At 36.2% G+C, this 14,376-nt stretch overlaps 1 protein-coding gene across 1 annotated transcript in view; it reads right to left on the bottom strand.

Moving 5' to 3' along the window:
- Positions 1–14,376, bottom strand: part of USO1 (USO1 vesicle transport factor) — an 85,792-nt gene that overhangs the window by 30,579 nt on the left and 40,837 nt on the right. Inside the window, exons 6-11 of the mRNA XM_044681344.1 lie at positions 9,605–9,705; positions 7,289–7,391; positions 7,094–7,149; positions 6,166–6,286; positions 4,395–4,573; positions 1,720–1,860 (exon numbers count right to left, since the gene is read on the bottom strand). Of these exons, the coding sequence (XP_044537279.1) occupies positions 1,720–1,860; positions 4,395–4,573; positions 6,166–6,286; positions 7,094–7,149; positions 7,289–7,391; positions 9,605–9,705 (701 nt within the window). The remainder of the gene's footprint in view (positions 1–1,719; positions 1,861–4,394; positions 4,574–6,165; positions 6,287–7,093; positions 7,150–7,288; positions 7,392–9,604; positions 9,706–14,376) is intronic.

The following is a 14,376-nucleotide window of genomic DNA, read 5'->3' on the forward strand; positions in this document are numbered from 1 at the left end:
GGGGGGGGGTTGAAGGGGAAAGGGGAGCATGAATCATGTAACCATGTTAAAAATGAATATTAATAAATGTTAAAAAAAAAAAAAAAAAAAAAAAGAAAGGAGCACATTCATGGAGATGAGTGATGGAGAACCCTTTGAGGTCACATTTGCCCTTAAGGAAAATGGCTTTGGCAGCAGTGTGTAGGGTGGACTGGAGCAGGCAGAGAGGAGGCTGGGAGACCAATAAAGAGGCTGTTTCCTACTGATTGAAGTGCGGGGTGATGAGGCCTGAAACAGGATAGTAGATGTGTGAGTGAAGGAATAGTATTCTGGAGATGTTATAGAAGCAGCAAGATTTTAACTGACTGGGTATGTGGGACAAGGAAGGAGCTGAAGATGATGCTGAAGCTACAAACCTGGGAGGCAAGGATGGTGGTGCCTTCAACACAAACAAGGAAATTTGGAAAAGGAGAGGTTTTGGGGAGAAAGGTGAATTCATGGTTTCAGCTACCACCTCTATTAGAAGGCTTACATATCAAAATCTTCAGCTCTCAACTTCCTGAGCTCCATCCAGTGCCTTGTTTTTAAATGCCTAGAAGACTTCTTTTGAGTGCTATACTAATATCTCAAAGTATCTCCAAAACAGAACTCACCATCTCTCTCTCTAGACCTGACTTTTCTCCCAACTATGCTCCTCTGTGGATAACACCAACATCCTTTGGCTATGAAGAACCTGAAATGTCTCCAGAACAACCAGTTTGAAATATCCAATAAGCAATTGGTGTTGTAGGTCTGAAGCTCAGGGGAAAAGACTTGGAATCAATATATAAATCTGTAAATCATTTGCATAGAGATAATATGGAAGTCAATGAGGCTATAAGAGAGTGTGCCTGGGGAGAGGGCAAGGCTTAGAGCTGAACTCTGAGGCAGAGCTACAGTTGTGGGGAAGTGGTAATGGGATATGGATGAGACAGCAGTGAAAATGGAGATGTATCATCTTACAATGTTAACAGCCAGCATCTTATGAAAGCATTACCTTATTCAATCCTCACAACTTTTGGAGGCAGGTGCTATTATTGCCTCCATCTTACAGATGAAGAAACTGAGGCAGACAGGGTCCAGGGAATTTAGATGCTTGCCTGAGGTCACATTTAAATTAGGGTCTTCCTGACTCCTGGCTCCCGTGCTCTATGCACTAAACCACTGAGATGCTCACCTGTTGAACTTTCACATTTTACCAGGTACTAATGTTACTTATGTACACATCATTCTTGAGAGAGCAAGTTTTGGAACTCTATTTCAATCTTTTTGATATCCCACAGAACAGTGATGGTGAATCTTTTAGAGACCACAAACTGTGCCCTGTTCCCCTGAGACTGCATGCTGTGCCCCACCCCCACCAGGGGAGGGAGAGGCCTGAGTGCTCTGCTCAGGGGAGGGAGTAAGCACTTCCACTGGGCTGCTGGGTATAGGGGCAGGAAGGCATGGTGGAGAGGGGGAGGGGAGCACCTCCACCCAAATCTCTTTGTCTTTCTAGTAACTAAGCCTGGTGGGCAACAGCATGTGTACCCAGAGAGAGGTCTCTGTGTGCCATCTTTGGCATGCGAGCCATAGGTTTGCCATCATGGCTCTAGAATTTCTCACACAGTGGCTTTCATAGATGCCAAGTAAACGTGAATGAAATGAACAACTAATTCCCAGTTCCAATTTGCCTTTCTCCAAACAGATTATCTACTTTACCTCAGTCAGAATGTCAGCAGGAACACCAGTAGCCATTAAGATAATACAAAGCTGTTGTAATAATCCACACTGATACATGGCCTTCTGGCAACTGCTGGTAGCACCTGGAGGATTTGTAGGTGATACCAGGACACGAACAAGCTAGGTTAGAGAAAAGAGAAAACAGAATTGTTTTTAAAATAGAAGCAAACCACAAAATAAAGCCTAAGCAGTGAATGGCAAATGTTCTGCAACTTGTAGAAAGGTGGGAGAGCCGTAAGTATCACAACTGGTCTACAAGTTTAGTGACTCTTCTGGAAACCACGTCAAGACTAAAGGGACAATCAATGAAAGTTCTAAAATATTTGAAGCACTTTATTTTAATTACAAAAGTGTGTTGCCTAAGTTAGCTCACGTTGGCACTATCTACTTGGTTCACCTTTAGAGCAGGTCATTACAATTCTACCAGCCCATTCCTCTTTCCCAATGCTATTCAAAATCTGTCTCCTCCTCACCATCCTACTGAAATCATTCTCTTCCTTCACTGACAAATCTAAAGGTGCATTCTCAGTCTTCACTCTTCTTGATATTACATCTACATTAGACAATGATGAGTATCATGGCACTTTTTGATACTGTCCTTTCCTTTGGTTTCCTCTGACACTGTCTCTGGGTTTTCCTCTTGCTTCTGAGACTGTTCCTTTTCCATCCCCTCCATGAGTTGTGCCTGTTCTTCCCAAGCCATAAATGTACCAGGAGGGTATTCTCCGAAGCTCTGTATTTGACCATCTCTTTTCTTCACTGGAGATCTTAACAAATTCCATGGCTTCAACTACCACCTCTATTAGAGGGCTTACATATCTTAAATCTTCAGCTCTCAACTTCCTAAGCTCCATCCAGTGCCTTGTTTTTATTTTTTATTTTATTTTTTATTTTTTTTAACCCTTACCTTCCATCTTGGAGTCAATACTGTGTATTGGTGGTAAGGGAGGCAATGGGGGTTAAGTGACTTGCCCAGGGTCACACAGCTGGGAAGTGTCTGAGGACAGATTTGAACCTAGGATCTCCCATCTCTAGGCCTGGCTCTCAATCCACTTAGCTACCCAGCTGCCCCTTGCCTTGTTTTTAAATGCCTAGAAGACTTCTCCTTTTGAATGCTATGCTAAAATCTCAAAAGTATCTCCAAAATAGAACTCACCATCTCTCCCTCTAGACCTGGCTTTTCTCCCAATTTATGCTCCTCTGTGGATAACACCAATATCCTTTCCATCACATAGGTTTGAAACCTCAAAGAAGTTCTCCTGATCCTTTTTACTAGTCATGATTCTTCCTTCAATCTCTCATTATGCCTATCCCATTCCCTAACTTCATTACTTCTTACTTGGACAATCTGGATAGCCTCCTAACTAGAACAACATTCTTCAATGTTTAAAAGATAAAATATAGACAACATAGCATGTTATTCAATAAGCTATTAGTCATATTTCAAACCATTATTATTTGTATATTCTACCTTCCAGCCAAATCGGACCACTCTGGATCCCATACCCTGATCCCTCCCTCTCCTTTTGTTTCTGTGTTTGCTCAGCCCTTCCCAGCATGCTTGGCACATCCTTCTCTCCTTCCACATCTCTAGCTATTGAAATAATTTTTCTTCTTTCAAGACTTAATTAGCATGATACACCTAGTTAGAAGTAATCTTTTACTTTCCCACCTATCTCTCTTCTTCAATTCACTTTAGACAAGTCTTATTTTTTTTTTTTTACTTTATTGAAGCTATTTATGTTCAGATCAAGATACACTTACTAAAGCCAGTGGAAATACATGGATTTGGGAGACTGAATGTCTTGGGTGAGGACAGTAAGGAAACCAGGGTATCAAGCAGGAAAGAAGGTGGGAAAAAAATTGGAAAGGGACAGATTATAAAGGGTTTTAAAAAGCCAAACAAGATTTGGTATTTGATCTTTGAAGTAACATAGAGCCATGGGAGTTTATGAACAATAACGAGGCTAGATTTGCACTTCAGGAAGCTCAAGCTAAGTGAAGAATGGCTTGGAGTGAGGAAAGACTGAGGCACAAAGATCAATCAGAATGTTCATCATCTTTCTATCTGCAATGCCTGGCACAATGCATGAGTGGAATAATTTAAGGTTCAAATTAGAGAATCATCCATTTGTAGTCATAGGCTCTCCTGTCACAGACAACAATGGACCCTGACAGAATTAGAGCAATTGATACTACATATAATGGAAAGAACAAGTGACAAATAAGTGTTTTGCAGAGTCAGACTTGGAATCTAATATTAACTCTACCATTAGCTTCTAGAACCAGCCATAGAGAAGTATTATAAATACCTGAGAGAAAAACTTGTTACATTATTCTAAAATTATGGTTTCTATTACATTAAACTAAAGTTTGCATAAAGTTATAAAACATCATGAACAGATAAATCTTCATTATCATATAAAACATCAAAAACAGAAAATAATTCACTGAACTCTAGGATTTGAAAAGCTTTAACTTACAATGCTATTTCTGTAAGTCAAGAAATCATATCTATAAAATTAAAACAAAAGATTTACCAACTCTTCGTTGTGTAAAATCCTATCAGGAATCTCCATAAGCAAACTGTTATATACTTTCTTCTGACAGACCTATGTAAGTTCCCATTATATTTGTGTCAAGGAACATTTTACCTGAAGCATCAGATGAAGATTAGTCACTTTTTGTGCAGACCAGCCAGAATTGTCATCACCAACTTCAAACCAAGGTTTCATACGCTGAATGTAGGAACCTTCTTTAAAAAAATTCTGATTGGAATTATTGTTCTTTAACAAATTTTGAAGCAGGAGGAGACAATCTTCAACCACTATACCTGAAAAGACAAACTTTGTTTTAGTTATGATCTGAAAGAAAATTCTAGAGCATTACTGCCTAGTTATACATTAAAAAGTAAGGTGGGATTAATAAATGTTTAAAAAAAAAAAAGTAAGGTGGCAAACTTTTTAAAGAGGGGGCCAAAGGAAAGGAAATGCTCATCTGGCAGTCTGTTTCTAAGGCAACTGTTTTGAAGTTTCATTGTATTGTATCCTACTCAGTGTATTCGTCAGATTAGGAATAATGTCACACAGGCCAGATAGAACATTTCAGAGGGCTGCATCTGGCCTGCGGCCTGTAGTTTGCCCATCACTGAGTTAGACTATAACTTAGTTACTAATACCTTTCACATCTTCTCTTCTCTCTCCCTATCTCACTTGTCTGTCATCAGCTCTAACTCTGCAACATTTCCCAAAACAACCTCCATTTTCCATTTCTACAGTCCCAGCCATAGTTCAGGCCCTTGTTACCTCTAATCTGGATTACTGCCAGTCTTCCTGGCCATCCCTCCATATGGCAATCTCCTAAAAAGTAATCAAGTAACCTCCACCACTCACAGATTTTAGTAATTCTATACTGTCTAACGAATCAGGTCTTTGTATACTGTAAAAAGATATTTTATGATGGTGCTCCAACCTATGTTCCAACTCTGTAAGCCCAACATTCCAGTCAAAATGAACCAATTAGTGCTATAACACATCCCTTGCTTGGCTACTTCCAGATCATTGCTCATGTTTGCCATGTTTGGAATGTTCTTCCCTTCCCATCCTACTGATCCTTGAAGGCTCAGAGCAAATTTCACCATTTCTTGGACACTGCCTGATTTTCCCTATGAGTAAAAAATGAGAATCTCATTTTTTAAACCAAATTCTTCACAGGTACTGGGAAGATACAATAGAAATGTTCTATTATTATTTATTGAATTCTACCAAAATAAACTTGTAATTCCATAAAAAAAATTCTAACTTTTTTTTCTCTTGTGTTTGTAGCTAAGGGGAAGAAGTGGCCATTTCCTTGATTATTATATTTTTTGGTCAGTCATATTTGACTCTTTGTGACCCCATGGACCACATAACTCCAAGACTTTCCATGGGGTTTTCTTAGTAAAGATACTAGAAAAGCTTGCCATTTTATTCTCTAGTGGATTAGGGGAAACAGAAATTAAGTGATTTGCCCAGGATCCCACAACCGTAAGTGTCTGAAGCCAAACTTGGACTCAAGTGTTCCTGACATCAGGCCTAGCACTCCATCCACCGAGTCACCTACCAGCTATTATTATTACATACTGCACTTTTATTACTGAATACTTTATTTATTAACATACTACCTCCCTGCCTTTTACTTTTTTCAGTCCCTGTCCACCATCCACAAGTGAAATAGTGGCAGTTTTCTGTAATGGGCAGCATTTTATATGGATAGGGAGGAGTCACAGAATCTGGATTCTGTCATGATTCTAAAGTAAATGCTTTCACTTTCTATAGTTTATCATTTCTTCATTTTTTAGTTATTTAAAAAAACCCTTGCATTTTATATAGTACTTAATCTAAAAAGGTAACAACACTTCAGATTATTAGTATGTTCATACCATACCTCCATCACTATTTCCCTCCTCTGTAATAATATCCAATAACCTCTCAAAAGCATTTTCAAAAGCAACAATTTTCTGAATTGCTGCATTACTTCTTGTCAGTGCTTGCAGTAACAAAACACCCTAGTGGGGAATAAGAGAAAGAATGTTTAGTGGCTTAAAATATTAATAGGAAATGAGCCAATCAAAATGATAGAATCGTATAATTTTGGAGTTAGAAGGGGTCTCAGAAATAAGTTAGTCTAATCCTCTCATTTAACAGATAAGGAAATTGAGGTCCAGAGAAGTTATCAAATTTTTCTTAACATTATACAGCTATTTAGAAAAATAATAAAGGCAATTTCATGAAGTAGCATGGAACCTAAAACTATATCTCTATGCAAATCTTCAAAAGTAAAGAAAGTAAATATAAATACTCTTTTAAGCTAATTATGCTCTATAATTGTTAATCAGTAAAATATCCAGACTTAATAAATTCAAATGAATACATGCCAATGCCCTGGGCCTAGAGCACACCAAAATCTGCATAACTCTAAGACTTCTCTAAATCAGGGACAAAACCCTACATTGACATGTTTTGACTTGTTCACAGAGTTCAGTGTCCACAGGGCTTTCCTCTATACTTGTAGAGAAAGGAATGGACATAGCATTATGCTAGCACCATTTCTGCTGTACCAGCCTAAATGGCAACAAATACTGTGGTTAAAACTATGATCTGAATAAAAAGGAATAAAAGAAAAAAATGTCATCTTATACTATCTTTTATGGAACCAGATAATGATTCTCTTCTCCTTTCCAATGCATATAAAACTATAAATCAAGTATAGAAATAGTATCAGCCTTCTATTGTTTTTTAAATGATGTCAGGAAAAAAACACATTTAAAGTGAAAATAGAACAACCTCAGTCTCCTGAGTCCCTATTTACTTACATCATTACGTATAACTTCCCTGGAATCAGCAAGCAAATCCATCAATCTTGAAACACCTAGGATAAGCAAATAATAATGAACATCTGTAGTCCAGAAATACATCTTAAAAAATGAATCAAAGCATCAAGAGTAAAACCACTCTTACAATTCCATTTTCAAACATTTTTGTAATCTGAAATTATGCAAGTCTCTTACCCATAGGACTAACAAGAATAATCTGTTGCACTTGTGGTCCCTGCTGTTTTAAAAGTGTGGTAAGAAGCCTCACCCCAGGCCAGCGAACATGGAAATCAAATTCCTGCAATAGAGAATGTAAAACAATTATATATACTTTTAGGCCAAAAACAAAATTTTAAACTGATCAGAGCATATAAAAATAAATCTTTTAATGAATTTTTAAAACTAATTTGAGAAGCAAAGGAAATTGAGAGAGCATTAACTGAAATTAGTAATTTATTACTGACTACACAAAAAAAGAACTATAGAAAACCAATGAATATAGGGGGGGAGGGCTTAAAGAGGGGGTGAAGGGGAAAGTAAAAACAAGAATCATGTAACCATGGAAATTTTTCTAAAAAAAAAAAATAACACCTCACAAAGTCTAATATCAACATTTCCCTTCCTTGATGTTTTACTTTCTTTTCCAAAGAAGATTGGAATCTCTGGTAATTTACTGAGGATTACTTTAACTTTCTAGCATCCATAGTGGAACTCTGGGATGAGGAGTGGAAAGAGTGGGGATTTTCTCTTTTGAGCCTTCTTTTACCCAATTCTTCCTGTCCTCTGCCAAATTATCCCACAGGAAGAATAACATCTGAAATATCCTTAAAATCCAAAATCAGAATTCTGGAAAGATGACAGAATAAGTTTTCCAAGGGTAGCCTCCCTTATTAGAAGAAATAAGATTGTTACAGAAATTGAACTGAAATAAAGGACTTCAGAGTCCACCTACAACTTACTTGACAGTCATCTTTGCTTCAAGTGAAGGGCATTTTAATAATGCCTGAGATAGCCCATTCCACTTTTCAAAATTACTAACTGCTAGCAAATTTTTCCTTATTAAGTTTAAATTTTATTCTTCACAACTTTCACTCCCTGCCCCTATTTCTGCTCTGTGAGCTGAAATAGTAGGAATAATCAGCTAGATAGAGAAAGAAATGAAATGGGAATTCCAGATAATCACTGGTCAGGGCTCAAATAGGAGGTGAACATTTAACTCTCAGTTTCTCTTCTTGACTTTGGGTTTTAAGAAAATAGAATAGAACAGCAAAACTCAGAGGGAAGAATGTATCCTCTATTCCTCAGAAATGAGAAGGAGCTCTCTGCTGACAGGGCCTGACACTTCAGAAGAAGAACTCCTACATCTATCCTGATGTTAACTCCTCATATGAGGAAGAAGTGAGGATATGGTTACCTGGAAAGCCATGGTTTTGGGAGAGTACATAGCTTCAGAGGGAGACTAGCAAGATGTCAAAAAGAGAAATGAAAAAGAAAAGTCTAGAACTTGAAGCTAGGATTATGAAATACTTTCCACTGCACTTTAATTCCTCTATCTAGAACTATAATGTCTGGGAATAAAATCTAAAGAAGACTAGGAGTAAGAAATAAGAAAGGGAGTGGAAGAATGGATATGGTCTAGGTTGGTAAGGGGAAGGTAGGGAGGATTAGGTAAACTCTATATTGCTTATCAGCTATGAGATCCTGGAATCACGTAACCACTATTTGCCTCAGTTTCCTTAACTGTAAAATGGAGATAATAGTATCTACCTTCCAGGCTTGCTGTGGTAATAAAATGAGATAACATTTGAAAAGTGCTTGGTACATAGTAAGTGCTATGTATATGTTAGCTATTATTATTATTAAACAAACATAGGAAGCAGAGAATAACACAAGTAAACTCAAATAGCCTGGCAACAGAAAAAGCTGTAGGAGGAAGACCAGGTTTAGATTCAGATTTGTATAAGCAAAACAAAAGTACAGAGATAAGTACTAATTTAAAGAGGCAGAAAGCTTATAGTCATAAATATTCAAAGTAGTTGATGAAAGACATAAACTTTAACAATTATAACTTTAAGTGTCACTGGATTAGATTTCCCAATATAAAAATAGAATGGATGAGAAAACAAAATAACAAGTTGTTGTTATCAAGAAACATTTAAAAATTAAATGATACATCAAGATTATGCTTGTGACTCTAAAAAAGCAATTAAGACAAGAAAATCAGCTAGGGTCAGAAGGGGCCTCAGAGACCATCTATTCCAACCCTCTCATTTTTATAGACGAAGAAAAACTAAAGTTCAAGAAAGGTTAAATGCTTAACCATAATCACACAGGGAGTGCCAAAAGCATGGCTAGCAATGATGATCTCAAATAATGCAATAATAAAAACTGAGGGATAAGAGACAACCAGAAGAACTATAATATGCATCACAACAATGAAAAATTATTAAATGTATAACATCTCTTCTAAATTCACAAAATGCTAAAACATGTAAGAGGTGCTCTACTCACCTCCAGGAGGGATAAAAGAAGTGTAACATTTTCTTGCTGTTTAATGAAAATTTCTGTAAACTGGCTTCCCAAATCATCACTCTGTTTTGAAGAATTGTCTTCTGTAACATTCAAATATAAAATACTTCAGAATGGTACTAAATTATTTTGAGGCTGCCTTTTTTGAGGCTTTTCAGCAATTAATTTGTCAATGAATTTTAATGTTCTAAGTATTAACATTTAATATTATAATTACGAAGGATATAGTTCTAACAATGGAAGTCTAGTCTTTCAATAGCATTACTTTTGTAAGCACCAGTAACTTTATTTAAAGGTTCAGATTTAATTTTCAGTCAACATTCAATCTTCAGGTCTCCTCCAATCAGCATTTCCCCCTTCTAAGAAAATATGTTTAAGGCCCATGGCCTTTGATCCAAAGACTCTATTACTAAGTATATGTTCCAAAAGATAAAAATTACAAAGAAAGGCAAAATATTTACAGCAACACTTTTTATAGTAGGAAAGCTAAATGAACACTGATCAAGGGATAACTTGATATACACAAATATGAATGGAATAAAACTATGCTGTAAGAAACCACTGACTTTAAAAGACTTCAAAGACAAATTATACGAATCAAAGCAGAATAAAACAATCAGATCCAGGAAAATAATACATGCAATAACTATAACAATGTAAAATCTAAAAACACAACCAAAGACCAAATAGCTGAATGCTGTGTAATTATAGCTTTGACTCCAAAGAAGAAAGGAATATCTCTGCTCTCATGTGCAAAGGTAGAGGACAGATTGGGGTAATACTTTTTACCTCGGTTTTTTTATTCCTTTTTAACAAAATTAAGTGGAGTAGGGCCTGGGGGAAGAGAGGAGATATATTTGAAAATAAGAGTGATACAAAACCAAAAGAAATCAATACTGTTTTTTAACAAAAATGCATATTTTTAAGTTAAGACTGTGATCAGATACATCTCCTAAAAGTTGTCATTAAATATCCAAGTGCTAAAGCATACCCCCTCACTTCTACTTTTTATGTTCTCAGATTTCTTTCAAGATACACCTCAAATCTCACTTATTCCAGGCAGCCTTTCTAGTGCCCCCACATGCTAGTCTTACCCTAACTGCACCCAACTGTTTCTCCAAAGATGGGAAAAAAAAACCCTTGAAATGCTGAAAATAATGTTCATTTTCATTCAGTTAACTAAAAGCTTTAGACAGAGAGCATGAATCATGTAACCATGTTAACTTTTCTAAAAAATAAAAATTATTAAATGGGGGGAAAAAAGCTTTAGATAGATAATGAAAAATAAACATTATCTAAACTTATTCACTTAATCCCATTTTTCAACCTGTCATTTAGACTAACGGTTTTTCTTTAAAATTTTTTTTTTAATTTTAATGTCACTTAAATTAAATCTTCCACACAGCAGAAAAGATAGTTTGTTAGAATTTGAAATTGTTTTATTTACAACATGCAAAAACCTAAAGGTTTTTTACTGGAATCCTTCCCCCTTCCCCCCTCCCCCCCCACCGTGTATGACATGGTGTGGAAATGAGCATATATAGTTAAAATAGGGATATGGGGGTGTGGGGGGACTCATATCACTGCTGACAAAAAAAAAAAAAAGAAAATAGTACTGAGTATTTCTGTTTATTGTTCAAAGTATCTAGGTTTATCTTTATTTTCCAGAAACTTAAAAACTAGTCACCAAAATAAAATTAAATAACCCACCACCATAAATGTGTTTTAAAATTCTTAATTCAAAAAAAGTCTCTATAAAATTCCTAGCCCTTCTACCAAGGCCAATTTTCTCAAAACCTTAAAAACTCCCTCTTCAAACAAAAACACTCTAACTAGAAACATTTAAATAAACACAATATACCCAATTGTTTAGACTAATACAAGGGGTCCAAAAAGTATGTGATCCAAAAGAATGATTAATATAAAAATGTTTATTTTTTTACTTTAATGTATTTTTTTATATTTGCTTTTGAAAAAATGGGGGTTTGATATTGCTGTTAAAGAGCTGGGGAAAATTGTCCAGTTTACTCATCTACCATTCTGTGACACATATCAGCAAGAGTTTGCAGTTACTTAAATCTTCCACAAGTTAAGGATGACACTGACATTATAAATAAATCTAGATGGCTGGTTGATGATGTTACTTCACAGTAACAGGGAAGGTAGGAAGAAGGGTGTGCTTAAGAGGAAAGATAATAAAAGTTCCATTTTGGCCAAGTTGAATTTGAGAAGTCCATGAAACACTAAATTTAAAATTCATAATCTGGACTGTGGGAGTAGAAATACAGAAGAAAAGCAAGTGCTTGAACACATGGGTTGATGGGGATATTATTGGGGATGTAGACACTAAATGATAACTCTAGTCCAACTATCAATAATACGGAATTAGGTCTTAATCAATGATACATGTAAAACCCAGTGGAATTGTGCATCAGCTACCGGGGGTGGGGGGAGAACATGAAACATGTAACTATGGGGAAATATTCAAAATAAAAATAAAAAAATTTTTAAAAATTCATAATCTGGGTCAGACACTCAGGAGCAAGATTGTAGTCACTGTGCAAATTATCACCTCAATTCAGTTCATTTCCCTCTGCATCAGTTCATAGAAGTCCTTCCAGGTTTTTCTGAATCCACAGTATTTGTTAATTCTGAGAGCAAATTTCATTATATTCATATGCAATAATTCGTTCAATCATTCTTCAACAGTCCCCACTTTGTTTCCAGTTCTTTGCTGCATCAAAACGTGCTGTTATCAATAACTATGCATCTTAACTTCTTTGGGTTCAAAGATAGTAGTCATACTAAGTGAAAGTATGTGTATAGTTTAATAACAGATATAACTCCAAATTGCTTTCTAGAATGGTTAGATTAAATCACAGCTCCACCAGTAGTACATTAATGTGCCTCTTCTTCCACAATCCCTCTAGAAATTGTCGTTTTTGTCCACCTGAAGAGAGAATCTGAGTTAATTTGCATTTGCATTCTAATATTTGTGACTTGGAGCATTTTTTCATTTGAAAGCTAGTTATATCATTCAACTTCTTATCTCTCGAGAAATGGCTTCTGTTCTCATCAACTCCCTATATATATTGAATAATTTCCCCTGGTTCTTCCAGGCTTTAATTCCTCTACTCTAGATTCACTTAATGACTTTGCCTAGTAATGACTCGATGATTGCCTAATTCAGCAAACATTCTAAAATGGGTAATCATTCTAGGATGCTCTTTCTCTGAAATCATCCAACAAATTCTGAACTCTAGGTACCACTCATTACTGGCTTCTCTGATCCTGCTGCTTATTTAATTGGATAATGGCTATTTCAAACCTTGAAGTGGTACATAAATTATCATATTCTTAGCTAGTCCTTCACTGCTTCTCTGCAAGCTTATTATAATTATTATTATTATTAATTATTAATTTCTTACATCAGTCCTCCAATGACCTCAGAAGTAAAAAAGGGAAGAGAGAAAAGGATTGGGGGAAGGAATGGGACAGGAAAAGTTGTGTGATGTTGGGCAAATCACTCTGTCTCTCTAGGTATTGACTGTAAAATAAGGATAGACAGTATGATATCTAATTTCCCTTTCAGGTCTAAAAATCCAACTTTAAATATCAGAGATGGAAATCAGAACTAGAGGCAAATGTTAAAAAAAAAAAAAAAAGAATATTCCTAAACAAGAGGTCCTTTTATCCTTCTTAGGATCATTAAACTATATCAGAGATCAATCTTTACTGTAGTGGTAGATTTTAGAAGTAAGGCAATTAACATTAATACATAATTAGTTTTGCAAGAGGATTTTGCAAACTCTTGAGTCCTTAGGCAGATTGGAAGTTGTTGCAAGCAAGGTTTGGAATGTAGGGCATGCAGGTACAGTTCTGTTTGGTGGCAGTTGGGAACACTGGCTGGGTGGAAAGCAGTTTGGCTGTGTTGCTAGCTGCGTCTGGATTGTTTTTTGGATGTTCTGGCTTTGTTTCCCTAAGCTGAACAGACTTCAAACCTGCTTTACCTCTACTACTGAAAATTTAAGAAGAAAGAAGTAAAACTGATCACCAGAAAGATCTTTTTGGCAGCAGAATCTTAAGCTGGTCTTAAGTATAGCTTTGGACTCCTTTCTCAGGCCATTTTGGATATGAGAGATTTGAACCATTCCAAAGGTTTCCTGGTTCCTGTCTTTAGAAAACACCAAGAAGATAGACAGTGAGTAAAGACCCAAATCTTTGCTTTGCTGGCAATTTGAGACTTTCCTCATTGTCCAGGAACTGGTAGGCCCAGACAATTTTTTCTTTGGGTTTTTTAATAGTTAGTTGGTAAGGAGAGAATGAAGCTTGGAAGAACAGAAGGCTGGATTGTGAGATCCTATTAGAGGGCATGGGGAAAGCTTAGAAGGCTTAGTTTGGGACTCCCTGTTTGATAACTCTTTATACTTACTTTCATACAAATAAATATATTTTTGTAGAAACCTTGTTCTCCAAATCTATTGAATGTTCTGGCCTAATAAAGAGAGGCCCAAACCCTGAACCTCCCTTTGGTTTGGGTAACTGAGGTAACTATCAAAATACCTTGGTACCAACCTCTCAATTAACTTTATTTCTTCACTACCTAGGAACAGCTTCCCACAGGCCATCTATCTGCCTGTGAATCAGTTGTCCAGAGACAAGCTCTCATTCCTCCTCCCTAGTGAAAGGGTTAAATTAGGAGTTTTGACAAAATAAGAGAGCAGCTTTTTAAATAATTTAACAATTTAGTTTAA

Source organism: Gracilinanus agilis, chromosome 6, assembly GCF_016433145.1.
Source record: "Gracilinanus agilis isolate LMUSP501 chromosome 6, AgileGrace, whole genome shotgun sequence".
NCBI classification, from domain to species: Eukaryota; Metazoa; Chordata; class Mammalia; order Didelphimorphia; family Didelphidae; genus Gracilinanus; species Gracilinanus agilis.